Below are 24,109 nucleotides of genomic sequence, written 5' to 3'. Positions count from 1 at the left end.
AAAATATATATATATATATATATATATATATATATATATATATCCGACATACATTTGTTGCATGGAAAGCAGAGTCACATGATGAAGATGAACCAAAAAAACTAGAAATATAGTCTCAAACAAACTATTTGGGTAAATCTTATATTAAAAAAGATTTATCAAGGTCTAATGAGAGACTGAAATAGAAATTGTCCTAATCAAAAGCTATCTAGAAAAGTTAGTCTACCAAGTATGAAAGAGGAGTAAAGATTATAATTTTATATCTGAAAAAAAATGATTATAAGTAAAAAAAGCTAAATATTATAATAAGATCCGTCTTATGCAACTGACAGACCATTTTCCTGGGTAAACATATCTTACCAGACTTAACAGTGGGAGCATAAAAGCTTCCTAGATCCTCATGTGAAACAAAGGAAGGCCTACATTTGTAAAAACATAGTGTTTCCATGACGAGCAGGTCCTCTTCCCACTCACCTTTACTCAGTACTTGATGTATGGAGGTTGAATTAGGGAGAACGCTTTCCCTCGAGTGATTCCTAATAGCTGAATAAGATGGTTTAGCGATGAGAACAGCCCGTTCGCCCCAAGTGACCGAAGTGGTCAGATATCCAAGATTTCAAGTGTCTTAGCTTCACCCATACATGATGCCTGGCAGCTGCTGAAAGTGTATTTATATGCAAGAGCCGCCTATAAATTTTTCGGAACGATATCTTCACATTAATCATTAATACCATCCTTGGCCATAACTACCACTCAGAATGAAATTTGTGGATAACATTCATTAAGCAATACCCTAAGCTTATCGCACAAACTTAAACATTCATATGCGATGAGACGGTAAACCAATGCTTTCGGAACAATTTTAACTTAAGGGTTGGTAAGTCTGGAACTTGTTGGCAAGCTTGTGACGTGTGAGGTGGTAAGCGGCAACGAAGATTAAGTCTCTTTTCTTTACTGTCAAGTGCTTGAAATTAACATACGCATTAAACCTGACGAATCCCCACATCGATGACTGTATAGAGACCGTGCCCTTGTCTTGAACCACACTAGGAGAAACTGATAGCAGTAATGTGGGGTTGTCTCATCCAATACAGTTTTTCTTTGTCAGTATAATGTCCCTTTTTTCACATAAGTATGCTTTATACGTCTGGTATTTGAAACTTGTGGGAACCATCATTCGAGACGGAATTGTAAACCATTTACCGAACCACCACTTTATAAACGGTTCTCAGGATGGTTTCCGACGAAATCGCTCATGTTTGACAAATCTGCTTGATTTCCTTTACAATAGAATCAAACATGTACGAAGAAAGTAAAACAGTTGATGTCGTCTATTTAGATTTTCGAAGTCATTCAATAAGTTCCGCATCAAAGGCTAACATAAAAAATCAATGCACATGGTATCGATGGGGTTGTACTTAGGTAAACAGGAAATTGGCTGATGGGCCATAAACAAAGCATTGTGATTAACGGTCAAGCCTCAGGTTGGTTAGACGTAATACGTAGTGTGCCTCAAGTATCAGTCTTGAGAACTGTTAGCCTACTCATATATATATCAATGATATTGACAATGGGCTACATTAGTCGACGATACAAAGCTGGAAAATAAACCTACAAATGAATTTGAACATTTGCAGCTTCACACTGACATAGAGACTGATGTCTGGGCCCCATAGGTGACCAGTGATTCTCATTATCAATAAGTGCAAAGTTTTACATATCGATAGTAAAGACGAATAGGTAAGTCTGAGTAAGAGTTCTCTTAAACTACAAAGGTAAATGAGGAAAAGGCCCTTGACGAAATGATTTCAAGCGCCTAAGACCAAGTAAGCAGTGTACAGAAGTGTTAATAGCATACAGAATTCGTTGATTAATAGGTAGGGCCTTCGAATCCAAGTCTATGAAAATCAGCCATACTCTATGCATTCTTATAGTTCGTCCTTATCTTGAATACTGAGTTCAGTGTTTGGTCACCCTACCTAAAGAAAAAAAGAATATATGACAGGTGAAATGAAGAGGCTGCATTGTCGAGCTACCAAGACGATTCCCGGGCTGAGAAACAAATTCTATGAGAACTGATTAAAAGACTTGAATCTATTTAGCTTAGAAAAGAGAAGGTTAAGAGGTACTCTAATACAGGTATATAAGATCATCATTGGGTTTGATAATTTTGATCTACGTAAGGCTTAATTCGTCCGATTTCACTCGTGGTAGTAGACACAATTTCGTTTGGCAAACATTTTACCATTTTTGTTCAGCTCACCTTAGTGTGATATAAGGCTCCAAGATTAACATGAGCGTGCGTGAGGGTTGGCTCCAGCTCCAGTGCCAACATATAACTCTGGAAAATGGAGAAAACAGAAATCTTAATCAATGTGTCGGTTCACTATAATTTTTGCCAAGATTTATCACACGTACACATGAATTTAAGTAAAATAGATAGATATTTGCATAAGTTGAAGCCCTGAAATTTAAATTGTCTCCGAAAAAAAAAATCCAATCAAATCTGGTGATATATATAATAACCTGAGCTGCATCGTCTATGTTGTGTCTGTCATGAAGCAAGTCGCCATAGTGGGCGTGAAGGCGGGCACAGAGCGTGGGAGGCCTTGAGCAGTTGTGGGCGGCTTGGTAAGCAAGGGAGAGAGCCTCCTGAGTGCGGTTGGTGAGAGTATAGAGAAGGGAGAGCTGGAAGAGTGCCTCTTGATTCCCTGGAACCTGGTATAATGCCAACTGCAGCAGCTCCTCGCTTTCCACGTAGTTCCGCTGCTGCAGCTTCACCCGTGCCTGCAGCAAGAAGAGAAAATCTGATTGACGGCAGAGAAGACGGAGGGAGAGGAGGTACATCTGTACCAGGAAGAAAACAGGTAAGTGATAGAGAGGATGGCGTAGGGGGATGAGATACGCCTGTGCTAGGGGTAGAATAGCTAACTGGTAGAGATGACGACGTAGCGAGAGGATTTGCGTCTGTACCGGGAAGAGAGCAGCTGAATAATGAATAGGATGACGGTGGTGATGGTGGTGGTGGTGGTGTTGGGGGATACGTCTGTACCAGGGAGAGAATGATACAGGAAATGATAGAGGGATTGACGCAGGGGGAAAAGATACGTCTGTCACATGGATATATCAGATGACGGATGGAAGAGACGAGGTAGGAGAAGAAGGCTTGTCTGTACCAGGAGGGGAACAGTTGGCTGACGTCGGAGACGCCTAATGAATATATCTCTAAATGGAGGCGGTAAGAAAATCAGTGACAGAAATGGGGCTTCAATGAAATATAAAAGAAGCGGTAAAAGACTTATAGTACAATAAGCAAAAATGACAAAATTAGTTTTCATGACCCTCAATTATTAAAAGAACTTGAATCGTAAAAGTTAAATTAATGTGAATTATTGCAATGTTGGGCCTTTTGTGCATTGTGGAGGACAGGACATCGGAAGAGATGAGGAAAAATTGAAACCTTGGGATAATAAAGAAAAAAAAAATCTGTTGGGTAGGAATAAGTGAGAATGAGGTAAAGATTATGAAGGATAAAAGGTAGAAGATATGGCTAAAGAAGAAGAATGGAGGGGCTATAGCGACAATGGAGCAAGCAGTAAAGGGTGAAATGAAGGAAGAACGATGAAAGAGAAACATTTAAAGGCATTTTCTATTTCTTATCACCTCCCCATTAGCCCTCTTCACTGAAGTTCCCATTTGTTCGCTTGTCTTACGCACTTTATTTACCTCCTTCCAAAACATCTTTTTATTTTCCCTACAATCTAATGATATTCTCTCACCCCACCTCTCATTTGCCCTCTTTTTCACCTCTTGCATCTTTCTCTTGACATCCTGAGAAGGAGATGGAGTGAGTATTTTGAAGATTTGTTGAATGTGTTTGATGATAGAGTGGCAGATATCGGGTGTTTTCGTCGAGGTGGTGTGCAAAGTGAGAGAAGGAGATGGAGTGAGTATTTTGAAGGTTTGTTGAATGTGTTTGATGATTGAGTGGCAGATATAGGGTGTTTTGGTCAAGGTGGAGTGCAAGGTGAGAGGGTTAGGGAGGATGATTTGGTAAACAAAGAAGAGGTAGTAAAAGCTTTGCGGAAGATGAAAGTCGGCAAGGCAGCGGGTTTGGACGGCATTGCAGTGGAATTTATTTAAAAAGGGGGTGAATGTATTGTTGACTGGTTGGTGAGGTAATTTAATGTATATATGATTCATGGTGAGGTGCCTGAGGATTGGCGGAATGCTTGCATAGTGCCATTGTACAAAGGCAAAAGGGATAAGAATGAGTGCTCAAATTACAGAAGTATAAGTTTGTTGCGTATTACCTGGTAAATTATATGGGAGGGTATTGATTGAGAGGGTGAAGGCATGTACAGAGCATCAGATTGGGGAAGAAGAGTTTGTTTTCAGAAGTGGTAGAGTATGTGTGGATCAGGTGTTTCCTTTGAAGAATGTATGTGAAAAATACTTAGAAAAGCAAATGGATTTGTATGTAGCATCATGGATCTAGAGAAGGCATATAGTAGAGTTGACAGAGATGCTCTGTGGAAGGTATTAAGAATATATGGTGTGGGAGGCAAGTTGTTAGAAGCAGTGAAAAGGTTTTATCGAGGATGTAGGGCATGTATACGTGTAGGAAGAGAGGAAAGTAATTGGTTCTCAGTGAATGTAGGTTTGCGACAGGGGTGTGTAATGTTTCCTTGGTTGTTTAATTTGTTTATGGATGGGGTAGTTAGGGAGGTGAATGCAAGGGTTTTGGAAAGAGGGGCAAGTATGCAGCCTGTTGTGGATGAGAGAGCTTGGGAAGTGAGTCAGTTGTTGTTCGCCGATGATACAGCGCTGGTGGCTGATTCATGTGAGGAACTGCAAAAGCTGGTGACTGATTTTGGTAAAGTGTGTGAAGGACGAAAGTTGAGAGTAAGTATGAATAAGAGCAAGGTTATTAGGTACAGTAGGGTTGAGGGTCAAGTCGGTTGGGAGGTAAGTTTGAATGGAGAAAGACTGGAAAGAATGAAGTGTGTTAGATATCTGGGAGTGGATTTGGCAGCGGACAGAACCATGGGAGCGGAAGTGAATCACAGGGTGGGGGAGGGGGCGAAAATTCTGGGAGCCTTGAAGAATGTGTGGAAGTCGCGAACGTTATCTCGGAAAGCAAAAATGGGTATGTTTGAAGGAATAGTGGTTTCCAACAATGTTGTATGGTTGCGAGGCGTGGGCTATAGATAGAGTTGTGCGCAGGAGGGTGGATGTGCTGGAAATGAGATGTTTGAGGACATTATGTGGTGAGAGGTGGTTTGATCGAGTAAGTAATCATAGGGTAAGAGAGATGTGTGGTAATAAAAAGATTGTGGTTGAGAGAGCAGAAGAGGGTGTTTTGAAATAGTTTGGTCACATGGAGAGAATGAGTGAGGAAAGATTGACCAAGAGGATATATGTGTCGGAGGTGGAGGGGACGAGGAGAAGTGGGAGACCAAATTGGAGGTGGAAAGATGGAGTGAAAAAGATTTTGTGTGATCGGGGCCTGAACATGCAGGAGGGTGAAAGGAGGGCAAGGAATAGAGTGAATTGGATCGATGTGGTATACAGAATTATGACAAAAAAAATGTCTTTTTCTCTATTCCTTGCACTCCTTTCACCCTCCTGCATGTTCAGGCCCCGATCACTCAAAATCTTTTTCGCTCCATCTTTCCACCTCCAATTTGGTCTCACACTTCTCGTTCCCTCCACCTCTGACGCATATATCCTCTTGGTCAATCTTTCCTCACTCATTCTCTCCATGTGACCAAACCATTTCAAAACACCCTCTTCTCCTCTCTCAACCACTCTCTTTTTATTTCCACACATCTCTCTCACCCTTACGTTACTTACTCGATCAAACCATCTCACACCACACATTGTCCTCAAACATCTCATTTCCAGCACATCCATCCTCCTGCGCACAACTCTATCCATAGCCCACGCCTCGCAACCATACAACATTGTTGGAATCACTATTCCTTCAAACATACCCATTTTTGCTTTCCGAAATAATGTTCTCGACTTCCACACATTCTTCAAGGCTCCCACGATTTTCGCCCCCTCCCCCATCCTATGATCCACTTCCGCTTCCATGGTCCCATCCGCTGCCAGATCCACTCCCAGATATCTAAAACACTTTACTTCCTCCAGTTTTTCTCCATTCAAACTTACATCCCAATTGACTTGACCCTCACCCCTACTGTACCTAATAACCTTGCTCTTATTCACATTTACTCTTAACTTTCCTCTTTCACACACTTTACCAAACTCAGTCACCAGCTTCTGCAGTTTCTCACATGAATCAGCCACCAGTGCTGTATCATCAGCGAACAACAACTGACTCACTTCCCAAGCTCTCTCATCCCCAACAGACTTCATACTTGCCCCTCTTTCCAAAACTCTTGCATTCACCTCCCTAACAAACCCATCCATAAACAAATTAAACAACCATGGAGACATCACACACCCCTGCCGGAAACCTACATTCAATGAGAACCAATCATTATCCTCTCTTCCTACACGTACACATGCCGTACATCCGCAATAAAAACTTTTCACTGCTTCTAACAACTTGCCTCCCACACCATATATTCTTAATACCTTCCACAGAGCATCTCTATCAACTCCATCATATGCCTTCTCCAGATCCATAAATGCTACATACAAATGAATTAGTGAAAGAGAAGAGAGAGGCATTTGGACGATTTTTGCAGGGAAAAAATGCAATTGAGTGGGAGATGTATAAAAGAAAGAGACAGTAGGTCAAGAGAAAGGTGCAAGAGGTGAAAAAGAGGGTAAATAAGAGTTGGGGTGAGAGAGTATCATTAAATTTTAGGTAGAATAAAAAGATGTTCTGGAAGGAGGTAAATAAAGTGCGTAAGACAATGAAGCAAATCGGAACTTCAGTGAAGGGCGCAAATGGGGAGGTGACACCAAGTAGTGGTGATGTGAGAAGGAGATGGTGTGAGTATTTTGAAGGTTTGTTGAATGTGTTTGATGATAGTGTGGCAGATATAGGGTGTTTTGGTCGAGTTGGTGTGCAAAGTGAGAGGGTTAGGGAAAATGATTTGGTAAACAGAGAAGAGGTAGTAAAAGCTTTGCGGAAGATGAAAGCCGGCAAGGCAGCAGGTTTGGATGGTATTGCAGTGGAATTTAGTAAAAAAGGGGGCGACTGTATTATTGACTTGTTGGTAAGGTTATTTAATGTAAATATGACTCATGGAGAGGTGCCTGAAGATTGACGGAATGCGTGCATAGTGCCATTGTACAAAGGCAAAGGGGATAAGAGTGAGTGCTCAAATTACAGAGGTATAAGTTTGTTGAGTATTGCTGGTAAATTATATGGGAGGGTATTGATTGAGAGGGTGAAGACATGTACAGAGCATCAGATTGGGGAAGAGCAGTGTGGTTTCAGAAGTGGTAGAGGATGTGTGGATCAGGTGTTTCCTTTGAAAAATGTATGTGAGAAATACTTAGAAAAGCAAATGGATATATATATATATATATATATATATATATATATATATATATATATATATATATATATATATATTTTTTTTTTTATATTTGTCGCTGTCTCCCGCGTTTGAGAGGTAGCGCAAGGAAACAGACGAAAGAAATGGCCCAACCCCCCCATACACACGTATATACATACTTCCACACACGCAAATATACATACCTACACAGCTTTCCATGGTTTACCCCAGACGCTTCACATGCCTTGATTCAATCCACTGACAGCACGTCAACCCCAGGTATACCACATCGCTCCAATTCACTCTATTCCTTGCCCTCCTTTCACCCTCCTGCATGTCCAGGCCCCGATCACACAAAATCTTTTTCACTCCATCTATCCACCTCCAATTTGGTCTCCCTCTTCTCCTTGCCCCCTCCACCTCCGACACATATATCCTCTTGGTCAATCTTTCCTCACTCATCCTCTCCATGTGCCCAAACCACTTCAAAACACCCTCTTCTGCTCTCTCAACCACGCTCTTTTTATTTCCACACATCTCTCTTACCCTTACGTTACTCACTCGATCAAACCACCTCACACCACACATTGTCCTCAAACATCTCATTTCCAGCACATCCATCCTCCTGCGCACAACTCTATCCATAGCCCACGCCTCGCAACCATACGACATTGTTGGAACCACTATTCCTTCAAACATACCCATTTTTGCTTTCCGAGATAATGTTCTCGACTTCCACACATTCTTCAAGGCCCTCAGAATTTTCGCCCCCTCCCCCACCCTATGATCCACTTCCGCTTCCATGGTTCCATCCGCTGCCAGATCCACTCCCAGATATCTAAAACACTTCACTTCCTCCAGTTTTTCTCCGTTCAAACTCACCTCCCAATTGACTTGACCCTCAACCCTACTGTACCTAATAACCTTGCTCTTATTCACATTTACTCTTAACTTTCTTCTTCCACACACTTTACCAAACTCAGTCACAAGCTTCTGCAGTTTCTCACATGAATCAGCCACCAGCGCTGTATCATCAGCGAACAACAATATATATATATATATATATATATATATATATATATATATATATATATATATATATATATATATATATATATATATATATATATATATATATATATATATATATATATATATAAATATATATATATATATATATATATATATATATATATATATATATATATATATATATATATATATATATATATATATATATATATATATATATATATATATGGATTTGTATGTAGCACTTATGGATCTGGAGAAAGCATATGATAGAGTTGCTAGAGATACTCTGTGGAAGGTATTAAGAATATATGGTGTGGGAGGCAAGTTGTTAGAAGCAGTGAAAAGTTTTTATCGAAGATGTAAGGCATGTGTACGTGTAGGAAGAGAGGAAAGTGATTGGTTCTCAGGGAATGTAAGTTTGCGGCAGGGGTGTGTGATGTCTCCATGGTTGTTTAATTTGTTTATGGATGGGGTTGTTAGGGAGGTGAATGGAAGAGTTTTGGAAAGAGGGGCAAGTATGAAGTCTGTTGGGGATGAGAGAGCTTGGGAAGTGAGTCAGTTGTTGTTCGCTGATGATGCAGCGCTGGTGGCTGGTTCATGTGAGAAACTGCAGAAGCTGGTGACTGAGTTTGGTAAAGTGTGTGAAAAAAGAAAGTTAAGAGTAAATGTGAATAAGAGCAAGGTAATTAGGTACAGTAGGTTTGAGGATCAAGTCAATTGGGAAGTAAGTTGGAATGGACAAAAACTGGAGAAAGTAAAGTGTTTTAGATATCTTGGAGTGGATCTGGCAGCGGATGGAACCATGGAAGCGGAAGTGGATCATAGGGTGGGGGAGGGGGCGAAAATCCTGGGAGCCTTGAAGAATGTGTGGAAGTCGAGAACATTGTCTCGGAAAGCAAAAATGGTTATGTTTGAAGGAATAGTGGTTCCAACAATGTTTTATGGTTGCGAGGCGTAGGCTATGGATAAAGTTGTGCGCAGAAGGATGGATGTGCTGGAAATGAGATGTTTGAGGACAGTGTGTGGTGTGAGGTGGTTTAATCGAGTAAGTAACGTAAGGGTAAGAGAGATGTGTGGAAATAAAAAGAGTGTGGTTGAGAGAGCAGAAGAGAGTGTTTTGAAATGGTTTGGGCACATGGAGAGAATGAGTGAGGAAAGATTGACTAAGAGGATATATGTGTCGGAGGTGGAGGGAGCGAGAAGTGGGAGACCAAATTGGAGGTGGAAAGATGGAGTGAAAAAGATTTTGTGTGATCGGGGCCTGAACAAGCAGGAGGGTGAAAGGAGGGCAAGGAATAGAGTGAATTGGATCGATGTGGTATACCGGGGTTGACGTGCTGTCAGTGGATTGAATCAGGGCATGTGTAGGTATGTATATTTGCGTGTGTGGACGTATGTATATACATGTGTATGTGGGTGGGTTGGGCCATTTCTTTCGTCTGTTTCCTTGCGCTACCTCGCAAACGCGGGAGACAGCGACAAAGCAAAAAAAAAAAAATATGTACATATATATATATATATATATATATATATATATATATTTTTTTTTTTTTTATACTTTGTCGCTGTCTCCCGCGTTTGCGAGGTAGCGCAAGGAAACAGACGAAAGAAATGGCCCAACCCCCTCCATACACATGTATATACATACGTCCACAAACGCAAATATACATACCTACACAGCTTTCCATGGTTTACCCCAGACGCTTCACATGCCTTGATTCAATCCACTGACAGCACGTCAACCCCGGTATACCACATCGCTCCAATTCACTCTATTCCTTGCCCTCCTTTCACCCTCCTGCATGTTCAGGCCCCGATCACACAAAATCTTTTTCACTCCATCTTTCCACCTCCAATTTGGTCTTCCTCTTCTCCTCGTTCCCTCCACCTCCGACACATATATCCTCTTGGTCAATCTTTCCTCACTCATTCTCTCCATGTGCCCAAACCACTTCAAAACACCCTCTTCTGCTCTCTCAACCACGCTCTTTTTATTTCCACAAATCTCTCTTACCCTTACGTTACTCACTCGATCAAACCACCTCACACCACACATTGTCCTCAAACATCTCATTTCCAGCACATCCATCCTCCTGCGCACAACTCTATCCATAGCCCACGCCTCGCAACCATACAACATTGTTGGAACCACTATTCCTTCAAACATACCCATTTTTGCTTTCCGAGATAATGTTCTCGACTTCCACACATTCTTCAAGGCCCCCAGAATTTTCGCCCCCTCCCCCACCCTATGATCCACTTCCGCTTCCATGGTTCCATCCGCTGCCAGATCCACTCCCAGATATCTAAAACACTTCACTTCCTCCAGTTTTTCTCCATTCAAACTCACCTCCCAATTGACTTGACCCTCAACCCTACTGTACCTAATAACCTTGCTCTTATTCACATTTACTCTTAACTTTCTTCTTCCACACACTTTACCAAACTCAGTCACCAGCTTCTGCAGTTTCTCACATGAATCAGCCACCAGCGCTGTATCATCAGCGAACAACAACTGACTCACTTCCCAAGCTCTCTCATCCCCAACAGACTTCATACTTGCCCCTCTTTCCAAAACTCTTGCATTTACCTCCCTAACAACCCCATCCATAAACAAATTAAACAACCATGGAGACATCACACACCCCTGCCGCAAACCTACATTCACTGAGAACCAATCACTTTCCTCTCTTCCTACACGTATACATGCCTTACATCCTCGATAAAAACTTTTCACTGCTTCTAACAACTTTCCTCCCACACCGTATATTCTTAATACCGTCCACAGAGCATCTCTATCAACTCTATCATATGCCTTCTCCAGATCCAGAAATGCTACATACAAATCCATTTGCTTTTCTAAGTATTTCTCACATACATTCTTCAAAGCAAACACCTGATCCACACATCCTCTACCACTTCTGAAACCACACTGCTCTTCCCCAATCTGATGCTCTGTACATGCCTTCACCCTCCCATATAATTTACCAGGAATACTCAACAAACTTATACCTCTGTAATTTGAGCACTCACTCTTATCCCCTTTGCCTTTGTACAATGGCACTATGCACGCATTCCGCCAATCCTCAGGCACCTCACCATGAGTCATACATACATTAAATAACCTTACCAACCAGTCAACAATACAGTCACCCCCTTTTTTAATAAATTCCACTGCAATACCATCCAAACCTGCTGCCTTGCCGGCTTTCATCTTCCGCAAAGCTTTCACTACCTCTTCTCTGTTTACTAATTCATTTTCCCTAACCCTCTCACTTTGCACACCACCTCGACCAAAGCACCCTATATCTGCCACTCTATCATCAAACACATTCAACAAACCTTCAAAATACTCACTCCATCTCCTTCTCACATCACCACTACTTGTTATCAATTCCCCATTTGCGCCCTTCACTGAAGTTCCCATTTGCTCCCTTGTCTTACGCACTTTATTTACCTCCTTCCAGAACATCTTTTTATTCTCCCTAAAATTTAATGATACTCTCTCACCCCAACTCTCATTTGCCCTTTTTTTCACCTCTTGCACCTTTCTCTTGACCTCCTGTCTCTTTCTTTTATATATATATATATATATATATATATATATATATATATATATATATATATATATATATATATATATTTTTTTTTTTTTTTTTTTTTTTCAAACTATTCGCCATTTCCCGCGTTAGCGAGGTAGCGCTAAGAACAGAGGACTGGGCCTTTTTTGGAATATCCTCACCTGGCCCCCTCTGTTCCCTCTTTTGGAAAATTAAAAAAAAAAACGAGAGGGGAGGATTTCCAGCCCCCCGCTCCCTCCCCTTCTAGTCGCCTTCTACGACACACAGATAATACGTGGGAAGTATTCTTAATCCCTTATCCCCAGGGATAATATATATATATATATATATATATATATATATATATATATATATATATATATATATATATATATATATATATATATATATATATATATATATATATATATATATGAATCAAAAACCATTGCAACACAAACCTCGCCAGGTGGTACTGTCCCGCAGTGTATCGAGACAGACTTCCCCAGAACTTTTTTAAAGGGGAAGTAAATGTTTATAGTTGTGTTACTGGACTGATAGTTTTCATACATGGTGCTTTGACAAGAAAATAGTGAAATTGGAAAAAATATAGCTTAGACACTGAAGCTTATTGATACAGTGGTTAAATTGATGAGAACTACTATTGACTTTTGTGTAAATAAATTAAACATTTCCTTTTTCCATAGCCAGAGGTTGAACCATTATGTGACGTTCATTTTTTTCTTTTCATTTCAAGCTAGAAGTTTCAGTTTTCTAAATTGTTTCTTACATTTTTCATATGTGTATATATGTATGTGTGTGTGTGTGTATATGTGCGTGTGTGTGTGTATGTGTGTGTTTGTGTATATATATATATATGTATATTATCCCTGGGGTTAGGGGTGAAAGAATACTTCCCACGTATTCCTCGCGTGTCGTAGAAAGCGACTAGAGGGGACGGGAGCGGGGGGCCAGAAATCCTCGCCTCCTTGTATTTTTTCAACTTTCTAAAATGGGAAACAGAAGAAGGAGTCACGCGGGGAGTGCTCATCCTCCTCGAAGGCTCAGAGTGGGGTGCCTAAATGTGTGTGGATGTAACCAAGATGAGAAAAAAGGAGAGATAGGTAGTATGTTTGAGGAAAGGAACCTGGATGTTTTGGCTCTGAGTGAAACGAAGCTCAAGGGTGAAGGGGAAGAGTGGTTTGGAAATGTCTTGGGAGTAAAGTCAGGGGTTAGTGAGAGGACAAGAGCAAGGGAAGGAGTAGCAGTACTCCTAAAACAGGAGTTGTGGGAGTATGTGATAGAATGTAAGAAAGTAGATTCTCGATTAATATGGGTAAAACTGAAAGTTGATGGAGAGAGATGGGTGATTATTGGTGCATATGCACCTGGGCATGAGAAGAAAGATCATGAGAGGCAAGTGTTTTGGGAGCAGCTGAATGAGTGTGTTAGTGGTTTTGATGCAGGAGACCGGGTTATAGTGATGTGTGATTTGAATGCAAAGGTGAGTAATGTGGCAGTTGAGGGAATAATTGGTATACATGGGGTGTTCAGTGTTGTAAATGGAAATGGTGAAGAGATTGTAGATTTATGTGCTGAAAAAGGACTGATGATTGGGAATACGTTGTTTAAAAAGCGAGATATACATAAGTATACTTATGTAAGTAGGAGAGATGGCCAGAGAGCGTTATTGGATTACGTGTTAATTGACAGGCGTGCGAAAGAAAGACTTTTGGATATTAATGTGCTGAGAGGTGCAACTGGAGGGATGTCTGATCATTATCTTGTGGAGGCTAAGGTGAAGATTTGTATGGGTTTTCAGAAAAAAAGAGTGAATGTTGGGGTGAAGAGGGTAGTGAGAGTAATTGAGCTTGGGAAGGAGACTTGTGTGAGGAAGTACCAGGAGAGACTGAGTACAGAATGGAAAAAGGTGAGAACAATGGAAGTAAGGGGAGTGGGGGAGGAATGGGATGTATTTAGGGAATCAGTGATGGATTGCGCAAAAGATGCTTGTGGCATGAGAAGAGTGGGAGGTGGGTTGATTAGAAAGGGTAGTGAGTGGTGGAATGAAGAAGTAAGAGTATTAGTGAAAGAGAAGAGAGAGGCATTTGGACGATTTTTACAGGGAAAAAATGGAATTGAGTGGGAGACGTATAAAAGAAAGAGACAGGAGGTCAAGAGAAAGGTGCAAGAGGTGAAAAAAAGGGCAAATGAGAGTTGGGGTGAGAGAGTATCATTAAATTTTAGGGAGAATAAAAAGATGTTCTGGAAGGAGGTAAATAAGGTGCGTAACACAAGGGAGCAAATGGGAACTTCAGTGAAGGGCGCAAATGGGGAGGTGATAACAAGTAGTGGTGATGTGAGAAGGCGATGGAGTGAGTATTTTGAAGGTTTATTGAATGTGTTTGATGATAGAGTGGCAGATATAGGGTGTTTTGGTCGAGGTGGTATGCAAAGTGAGAGGGTTAGGGAAAATGATTTGGTAAACAGAGAAGAGGTAGTAAAAGCTTTGCGAAAGATGAAAGCCGGCAAGGCAGCGGGTTTGGATGGTATTGCAGTGGAATTTATTAAAAAAGGGGGTGACTGTATTGTTGACTGCTTGGTAAGGTTATTTAATGTATGTATGACTCATGCTGAGGTGCCTGAGGATTGGCGGAATGCGTGCATAGTGCCATTGTACAAAGGCAAAGGGGATAAGAGCGAGTGCTCAAATTGCAGAGGTATAAGTTTGTTGAGTATTCCTGGTAAATTACATGGGAGGGTATTGATTGAGAGTGTGAAGGCATGTACAGAGCATCAGATTGGGGATGAGCAGTGTGGTTTCAGAAGTGGTAGAGGATGTGTGGATCAGGTGTTTGCTTTGAAGAATGTATGTGAGAAATACTTAGAAAAGCAAATGGATTTTTATGTAGCATTTATGGATCTGGAGAAGGCATATGATAGAGTTGATAGAGATGCTCTATGGAAGGTATTAAGAATATATGGTGTGGGAGGGAAGTTGTTAGAAGCAGTGAAAAGTTTTTATCGAGGATGTAAGGCATGTGTACGTGTAGGAAGAGAGGAAAGTGATTGGTTCTCAGTGAATGTAGGTTTGCGGCAGGGGTGTGTGATGTCTCCATGGTTGTTTAATTTGTTTATGGATGGGGTTGTTAGGGAGGTGAATGCAAGAGTTTTGGAAAGAGGGGCAAGTATGAAGTCTGTTGGGGATGAGAGAGCTTGTGAAGTGAGTCAGTTGTTCTTCGCTGATGATACAGCGCTGGTAACTGATTCATGTGAGAAACTGCAGAAGCTGGTGACTGAGTTTGGTAAAGTGTGTGAAAAAAGAAAGTTAAGAGTAAATGTGAATAAGAGCAAGGTTATTAGGTACAGTAGGGTTGAGGGTCAAGTCAATTGGGAGGTGAGTTTCAATAGAGAAAAACTGGAGGAAGTGAAGCGTTTTAGATATCCGGGAGTGGATCTGTCAGCGGATGGAACTTGGAAGCGGAAGTGGATCATAGGGTTGGGGAGGGGGCGAAAATTCTGGAAGCCTTGAAGAATGTGTGGACGTCGAGAACATTATCACGGAAATCAAAAATGGGTATGTTTGAAGGAATAGTGGTTCCAACAATGTTGTATGGTTGCGAGGCGTGGGCTATGGATAGAGTTGTGCGCAGGAGGATGGATGTGCTGGAAATGAGATGTTTGAGGACAATGTGTGGTGTGATGTGGTTTGATCGAGTAAGTAACGTAAGGGTAAGAGAGATGTGTGGAAATAAAAAGAGCGTGGTTGAGAGAGCAGAAGAGGGTGTTTTGAAATGGTTTGGGCACATGGAAAGAATGAGTGAGGAAAGATTGACCAAGAGGATATATGTGTCGGAGGTGGAGGGAACGAGGAGAAGAGGGAGACCAAATTGGAGGTGCAAAGATGGAGTGAAAAACATTTTGTGTGATCGGGGCCTAAACATGCAGGAGGGTGAAAGGAGGGCAAGGAATAGAGTGAATTGGAGCGATGTGGTATACCGGGGTTGACGTGCTGTCAGTGGATTGAATCAAGGCATGTGAAGCGTCTGGGGTAAACCATGGAAAGCTGTGTAGGTATGTATATTTGCGTGTGTGGACGTATGTATATACATGTGTATGGGGGTGGGTTGGGCCATTTCTTTCGTCTGTTTCCTTGCGCTACCTCGCAAACGCGGGAGACAGCAACAAAGCAAAAAAAAAAAAAAATATATATATATATATATTTATATATATATATATTATCCCTGGGGATAGGGGATTAAGAATACTTCCCACGTATTTCCTGCGTGTCGTAGAAGGCGACTAAAAGGGGAGGGAGCGGAGGGCTGGAAATCCTCCCCTGTCGTTTTTTTTTTTTTTTTTTTTCCAAAAGAAGGAACAGAGAATTGGGCCAGGTGAGGGTATCTCCTCAAAGGCCCAGTCCTCTGTTCTTAACGCTACCTCGCTAATGCGGGAAATGGCGAATAGTTTGAAAGAAAAGATATATATATATATATATATATATATATATATATATATATATATATATATATATATATATATATATATATATATATATATATATATATATATATATATATATATATATATAATATATATATATATATATATATATATATATATATATATATATATATATATATATATATATATATATATATATATATATATATATATATACATATATATTTTATTTATTTATTCATTTATTTTGCTTTGTCGCTGTCTCCCGCGTTAGCGAGGTAGCGCAAGGAAACAGACGATAGAATGGCCCAATTCGCCCACATACACATGTATATACATACATGTCCAAACACGCACAATATACATACCTATACATCTCAATGTACACATATATATATAACACAGACATATATATATATATATAGACATGTACATAATTCATACTGTCTGCCTTTATTTGTTCCCATCGCCACCTCGCCACACAGGGAATAACATCCCCCTCCCCCCTCATGTGTGCGTGGTAGCGCTAGGAAAATCACCAAAGGCCACATTCGTTCGCACTCAATCTCTAGCTGTCATGTAACAATGTACCGAAACCACAGCTCCCTTTCCACATCCAGGCCCCACACACTTTGCATGGTTTACCCCAGACGCTTCACATGCCCTGGTTCAATCCATTGACAGCACGTCGACCCCGGTACACCACATCGTTCCAATTCTCTCTATTACTTGCACGCCTTTCACCCTCCTGAATGTTCAGGCCCTGATCACTCAAAATCTTTTTCACTCCATCTTTCCACCTCCAATTTGGTCTCCCACTTTTCCTCGTTCCCTCCACCTCTGATACATATGTCCTCTTGGTCAATCTTTCCCCATTCATTCTCTCCATGTGACCAAACCATTTCAAAACACCCTCTTCTGCTCTTTTTATTTCCACACATCTCTCTCACCCTTACATTACTTACTCGATCAAACCACCTAACACCACATAATGTCCTCAAGCATCTCATTTCCAGCACATCCATACTCCTGCGCACAACTCTATCCATAGCCCACGTCTCGCAACCATACAACATTATTGGAACCATTATTCCTTCAAACATACCCATTTTTGCTTTCCGAGATAATGTTCTCGACTTCCAAACATTCTTCAAGGCTCCCAGAATTTTCGCCCCCTCCCCCACCCTATGATTCACTTCCGCTTCCATGGTTCCATCCCCTGCTGCAACCACTCCCAGATATCTAAAACAGTTCACTTCCACCATCTTTTCTCCATTCAAACTTACCTCCCAATTGAATTGACCCTCAACCCTACTGTACCTAATAACCTTGCTCTTATTCACATTTGCTCTTAACTTTCTTCTTTCACACAATTTACCAAACTCGGTCACCAGATCCTGCAGTTTCTTACATGAGTCAACCACCAGCGCTGTATCATCAGCGAACAACAACTGACTCACTTACCAAACTCTTTCATCCACAACAGACTTCATACTTGCCCCTCTTTCCAAAACTCTTGCATTCACCTCCCTAACAACCCCATCCATAAACAAATTAAACAACCATGGAGACATCACACACCCCTGCCGCAAACTTACACTCACTGAGAACGAATCAATTTCCTATCTTGCTACACGTACACATGCCTTACATCCTCGATAAAAACTTTTCACTGCTTCTAACAACTTGCCTCCTTCACCATATATTCTTAAAACGTTCCACACAGGATCCCTATAAACTCTATCATATGCCTATATATATATATATATATATATATATATATATATATATATATATATATATATATATATATAAATATATATATATATATATATATATATATATATATATATTTTTTTTTTTTTTTCTTTTTTTTTTTTTTTTTGCTTTGTCGCTGTCTCCCGCGTTTGCGAGGTAGTGCAAGGAAACAGACGAAAGAAATGGCCCAACCCACCCCTATACACATGTATATACATACGTCCACACACGCAAATATACATACCTACACAGCTTTCCATGGTTTACCCCAGACGCTTCACATGCCCTGATTCAATCCACTGACAGCACGTCAACCCCGGTATACCACATCGATCCAATTCATTCTATTCCTTGCCCACCTTTCACCCTCCTGCATGTTCAGGCCCCGATCACTCAAAATCTTTTTCACTCCATCTTTTTACCTCCAATTTGGTCTCCCACTTCTCCTCGTTCCCTCCACCTCCGACACATATATCCTCTTGGTCAATCTTTCCTCACTCATTCTCTCTATGTGCCCAAATCATTTCAAAACGCCCTCTTCTGCTCTCTCAACCACATTCTTTTTATTTCCACACGTCTCTCTTACCCTTACATTACTTACTCGATCAAACCACCTCAAACATCTCATTTCCAGCATATCCACCCTCCTGCGCACAACTCTATCCATAGCCCACGCCTCGCAACCATACAACATTGTTGGAACCACTATTCCTTCAAACATACCCATTTTTGCTTTCCGATATAATGTTCTCGACTTCCACACATTCTTCAAGGGCTCCCAAGATTTTCGTTCCCTTCCCCCACCCAATGATTCACTTCCGCTTCCATGGATCCATCCGCTGCCAGATCCACTCCCAGATATCTAAAACACTTCACTTCCTCCAGTTTTCTCTCCATTCAAACTTACCTCCCTATTGACTTGACCCTCAACCCTGCTGTACCTAATAACCTTCCTCTTATTCACATTTACTCTTAACTTTCTTCTTTCACACACTTTACCAAACTCAGTCACCAGCTGCTGCAGTTTCTCACAAGAATCAGCCACCAGCGCTGCATCATCAGTGAACAACAACTGACTCACTTCCCAAGCTCTTTCATCCACAATAGACTTCATACTTGCCCCTCTTTCCAAAACTCTTGCATTCACCTCACTAACAACCACATCCATAAACAAATTAAACAACCATGGAGACATCACACACCCCTGCCGCAAACCTACATTCACTGAGAACCAATCACTTTCCTCTCTTCCTACACGTGCACATGCCTTACATCCTCGATAAAAACTTTTCACTGCTTCTAACAACTTGCCACCCACACCATATATTCTTAATACCTTCCACAGAGCATCTCTATCAACTCTATCATATGCCTTCTCTAGATCCATAAATGCTACATACAAATCCATTTGCTTTTCTATGTATTTCTCACATACATTCTTCAAAGCAAACACCTGATCCACACATCCTCTCCCACTTCTGAAACCACACTGCTCTTCCCCAATCTGATGCTCTGTACATGCCTTCACCCTCTCAATCAATACCCTCCCATATAATTTACCAGGAATACTCAACAAACTTATACCTCTGTAATTTGAGCACTCACTCTTATCCCCTTTGCCCTTGTACAATGGCACTATGCACGCATTCCGCCAATCCTCAGGCACCTCACAATGAGTCATACATACATTAAATAACCTTACCAACCAATCAACAATACAGTCACCCCCTTTTTTTATAAATTCAACTGCAGTACCATCCAAACCTGCTGCATTGCCGGCTTTCATCTTCCGCAAAGCTTTTACCAAATCATTTTCCCCAACCCTCTCACTTTGCACACCAACTCGACCAAGACACCCTATATCTGCCACTCTATCATCAAACACATTCAACAAACCTTCAAAATACTTACTCCATCTCCTTCTCACATCTACTTGTTATCACCTCCCCATATGCGCCCTTCACTGAAGTTCCCATTTGCTCCCTTATCTTACGCACTTTATTTACCTCCTTCCAGAACATCTTTTTATTCTCCCTAAAATTTAATGATACTCTCTCACCCCAACTCTCATTTGCCTTCTTTTTCACCTCTAACATCTTTCTCTTGACCTCCTGTCTCTTTCTTTTATACATCTCCCACTCAATTGCATTTTTTCCCTGCAAATATCGTCCAAATGCCTCTCTCTTCTCTTTCACTAATAATCTTACTTCTTCATCCCACCACTCACTACCCTTTCTAATCAACCCACTTCCCACTCTTCTCATGCCACAAGCATCTTTTGCGGAATCCATCACTGATTCCCTGAATACATCCAATTCCTCCCCCACTCCCCTTACTTCCATTGTTCTCACCTTTGTCCATTCTGTAATCAGTCTCTCCTTGTACTTCCTCACACAAGTCTCCTTCTCAAGCTCACTTACTCTCACCACCCTCTTCACCCCAACATTCAATCTTCTTTTCTGAAAACCCATACAAATCTTCACCTTAGCATCCACAAGATAATGATCAGACATCCCTCCAGTTCCACCTCTCAGCACATTTACATCCAAAAGTCTCCCTTTCGCGCGCCTGTCAATTAACACGTAATCCAATAACGCTCTCTGGCCATCTCTCCTACTTGCATATGTATACTTATGTATATCTCGCTTTTTAAACCAGGTATTCCCAATCACCAGTCCTTTTTCAGCACATAAATCTACAAGCTCTTCACCATTTCCATTTACAACACTGAACACCCCATGTATACCAATTATTCCCTCAACTGCCACATTACTCACCTTTGCATTCAAATCACCCATCACTATAACGCGGTCGCGTGCATCAAAACCACTAACACACTCATTCAGCTGCTCCCAAAACACTTGCCTCTCATGATCTTTCTTCTCATGCCCAGGTGCATATGCACTAATAATCACCCATCTCTCTCCATCAACTTTCAGTTTTACCCATATTAATCGAGAATTTACTTTCGTACATTCTATCACATACTCCCACAACTCCTGTTTCAGGAGTACTGCTACTCCTTCCCTTGCTCTTGTCCTCTCACTAACCCCTGACTTTACTCCCAAGACATTCCCAAACCACTCTTCCCCTTTACCCTTGAGCTTCATTTCACTCAGAGCCAAAACATCCATGTTCCTTTCCTCAAACATACTACCTATCTCTCCTTTTTTCTCATCTTGGTTACATCCACACACATTTAGACTCCCCAACCTGATTCTACGAGGAGGATGAGCACTTCCCGCGTGACTCCTTCTGTTTCCCATTTTTTAGAAAGTTAAAAATACAAGGAGGGGAGGATTTCTGGCCACCCGCTCCCGTCCCCACTAATCGCCTTCTACGACACGTGAGGAATGCGTGGGAAGTATTCTTTCACCCCTATCCCCAGGGATAATATGTATATATACATACACACGCACATACATACACACATATGCACACATACGCACATATACACACACACATATATATATATATATATATATATATATATATATATATATATATATATATATATATATATATATATATATATATATATATATATATATATGTATATATATATATATATATATATATATATATATATATATATATATATATATATATATATATATATACATATATATATATATATATATATATATATATATATATATATATATATATATATATATATATATATATATATATATATATATATACACATATGAAAAATGAAAGAAATAATTTAGAAAACTGAAACTTCTATCTTGAAATGAAATTAAAAAAAATGAATGTCACATTATGGTTCAACCTCTGGCTATGGAAAAGGGAAATGTATAATTTATTTACGCAAACGTTGATAGTAGTTTTCATCAATTTAACCACTGTATCATACTGCCTGGTCCACTTCTCTTATCATGAAACTGGAATATTGGCTTATGATCTTTCTCAATTGTCTTCATTACACAAAGTACAGCCATATCTTGGATACATGAGGGTAGGTAGTTGGTCATCCTCCATAATAAAGCCTTGACAGACCAAAAGTTTATCTAGACCTCAACTTTTCCAGTACATTCCAGAAAAACATATATATATATATATATATATATATATATATATATATATATATATATATATATATATATATATATATATATATATATATATATATATATATATATATATATATTTTTTTTTTTTTCTTTTTTTTTTTTCAAACTATTCGCCATTTCCCGCGTTAGCGAGGTAGCGTTAAGAACAGAGAACTGGGCCATTGAGGGAATATCCTCACCTGGCCTCCTTCTCTGTTCCTTCTTTTGGAAAATTAAAAAGAAAAAAAAAAAAAAAAAAAAAAATTGAGAGGGGAGGATTTCCAGCCCCCCGCTCCCTTCCCTTTTAGTCGCCTTCTACGACACGCAGGGAATACATGGGAAGTATTCTTTCTCCCCTATATATATATATATATATATATATATATATATATATATATATATATATATATATATATATATCCACTTCCGCTTCCATGGTTCCATCCGCTGCCAGATCCACTCCCAGATATCTAAAACACATTACTTCCTCCAGTTTTTCTCCATTCAAACTTACCTCCCAATTGACTTGCCCCTCAACCCTACTGTACCTAATAACCTTGCTCTTATTCACATCTATTCTTAACTTTCTTCTTTCACACACTTTAAAAAACTCAGTCACTAGCTTCTGCAGTTTCTCACATGAATCAGCCACCAGCGCTGTATCATCAGCGAACAACAACTGACTCACTTCCCAAGCTCTCTCATCCCCAACAGACTTCATACTTGCCCCTCTTTCCAAAACTCTTGCATTCACCTCCCTAACAACCCCGTCCATAAACAAATCAAACAACCATGGAGACATCACACACCCCTGCCGCAAACCTACATTCACTGAGAACCAATCACGTTCCTCTCTTCCTACACGTACACATGCCTTACATCCTCTGCTTCTAACAACTTGCCTCCAACACCATATATTCTTAATACCTTCCACAGAGCATCTCTATCAACTCTATCATATGCCTTCTCCAGATCCATAAATGCTACATACAAATCCATTTGCTTTTCTAAGTATTTCTCACATACATTCTTCTAAGCAAACACCTGATCCACACATCCTCTACCACGTCTGAAACCACACTGCTCTTCCCCAATCTGATGTTCTGTACATGCCTTCACCCTCTCAATCAATACCCACCCATATAATTTACCAGGAATACTCAACAAACTTATTCCTCTGTAATTTGAGGTAATTTGTAATGGAAGCGGAAGTGGATCATGGGGTGGGGGAGGGGGCGAAAATCCAGGGAGCCTTGAAGAATGTGTGGAAGTCGAGAACATTATCTCGGAAAGCAAAAATGGGTATGTTTGAAGGAATAGTGGTTCCAACAACGTTGTATGGTTGCGAGGCGTGGGCTATGGATAGAGTTGTGCGCAGGAGGATGGATGTGCTGGAAATGAGATGTTTGAGGACAATGTGTGGTGTGAGGTGGTTTGATCGAGTAAGTAACGTAAGGGTAAGAGAGATGTGTGGCAATAAAAAGAGCGTGGTTGAGAAAGCAGAAGAGGGTGTTTTGAAATGGTTTGGGCACATGGAGAGAATGAGTGAGGAAAGATTGACCAAGAGGATATATGTGTCGGAGGTGGAGGGAACGAGGAGAAGTGGGAGACCAAATTGGAGGTGGAAAGATGGAGTGAAAAAGATTTTGTGTGATCGGGGCCTGAACATGCAGGAGGGTGAAAGGCGGGCAAGGAATAGAGTGAATTAGATCGGTGTGGTATACCGGGGTTGACG

The 24,109-nt window shown here is 40.5% G+C and overlaps 1 protein-coding gene across 3 annotated transcripts in view; it reads right to left on the bottom strand.

The window, feature by feature from the left end:
- LOC139765242 (protein O-mannosyl-transferase TMTC1-like) overlaps positions 1-24,109 on the bottom strand; it is a 273,522-nt gene that overhangs the window by 43,215 nt on the left and 206,198 nt on the right. For all 3 annotated transcript variants that reach the window (XM_071692577.1, XM_071692578.1, XM_071692580.1), the window contains exons 16-17: positions 2,527-2,787; positions 2,264-2,341 (exon numbers count right to left, since the gene is read on the bottom strand). In XM_071692577.1, coding sequence (XP_071548678.1) covers positions 2,264-2,341; positions 2,527-2,787 — 339 coding nt within the window. The remainder of the gene's footprint in view (positions 1-2,263; positions 2,342-2,526; positions 2,788-24,109) is intronic.

Source organism: Panulirus ornatus, chromosome 53 (assembly GCF_036320965.1).
Source record: "Panulirus ornatus isolate Po-2019 chromosome 53, ASM3632096v1, whole genome shotgun sequence".
Taxonomy (NCBI): Eukaryota; Metazoa; Arthropoda; class Malacostraca; order Decapoda; family Palinuridae; genus Panulirus; species Panulirus ornatus.
The sequence above is the reverse complement of the archived record's forward strand: the minus strand, read 5'-3'. Positions and strand labels throughout refer to the sequence as shown.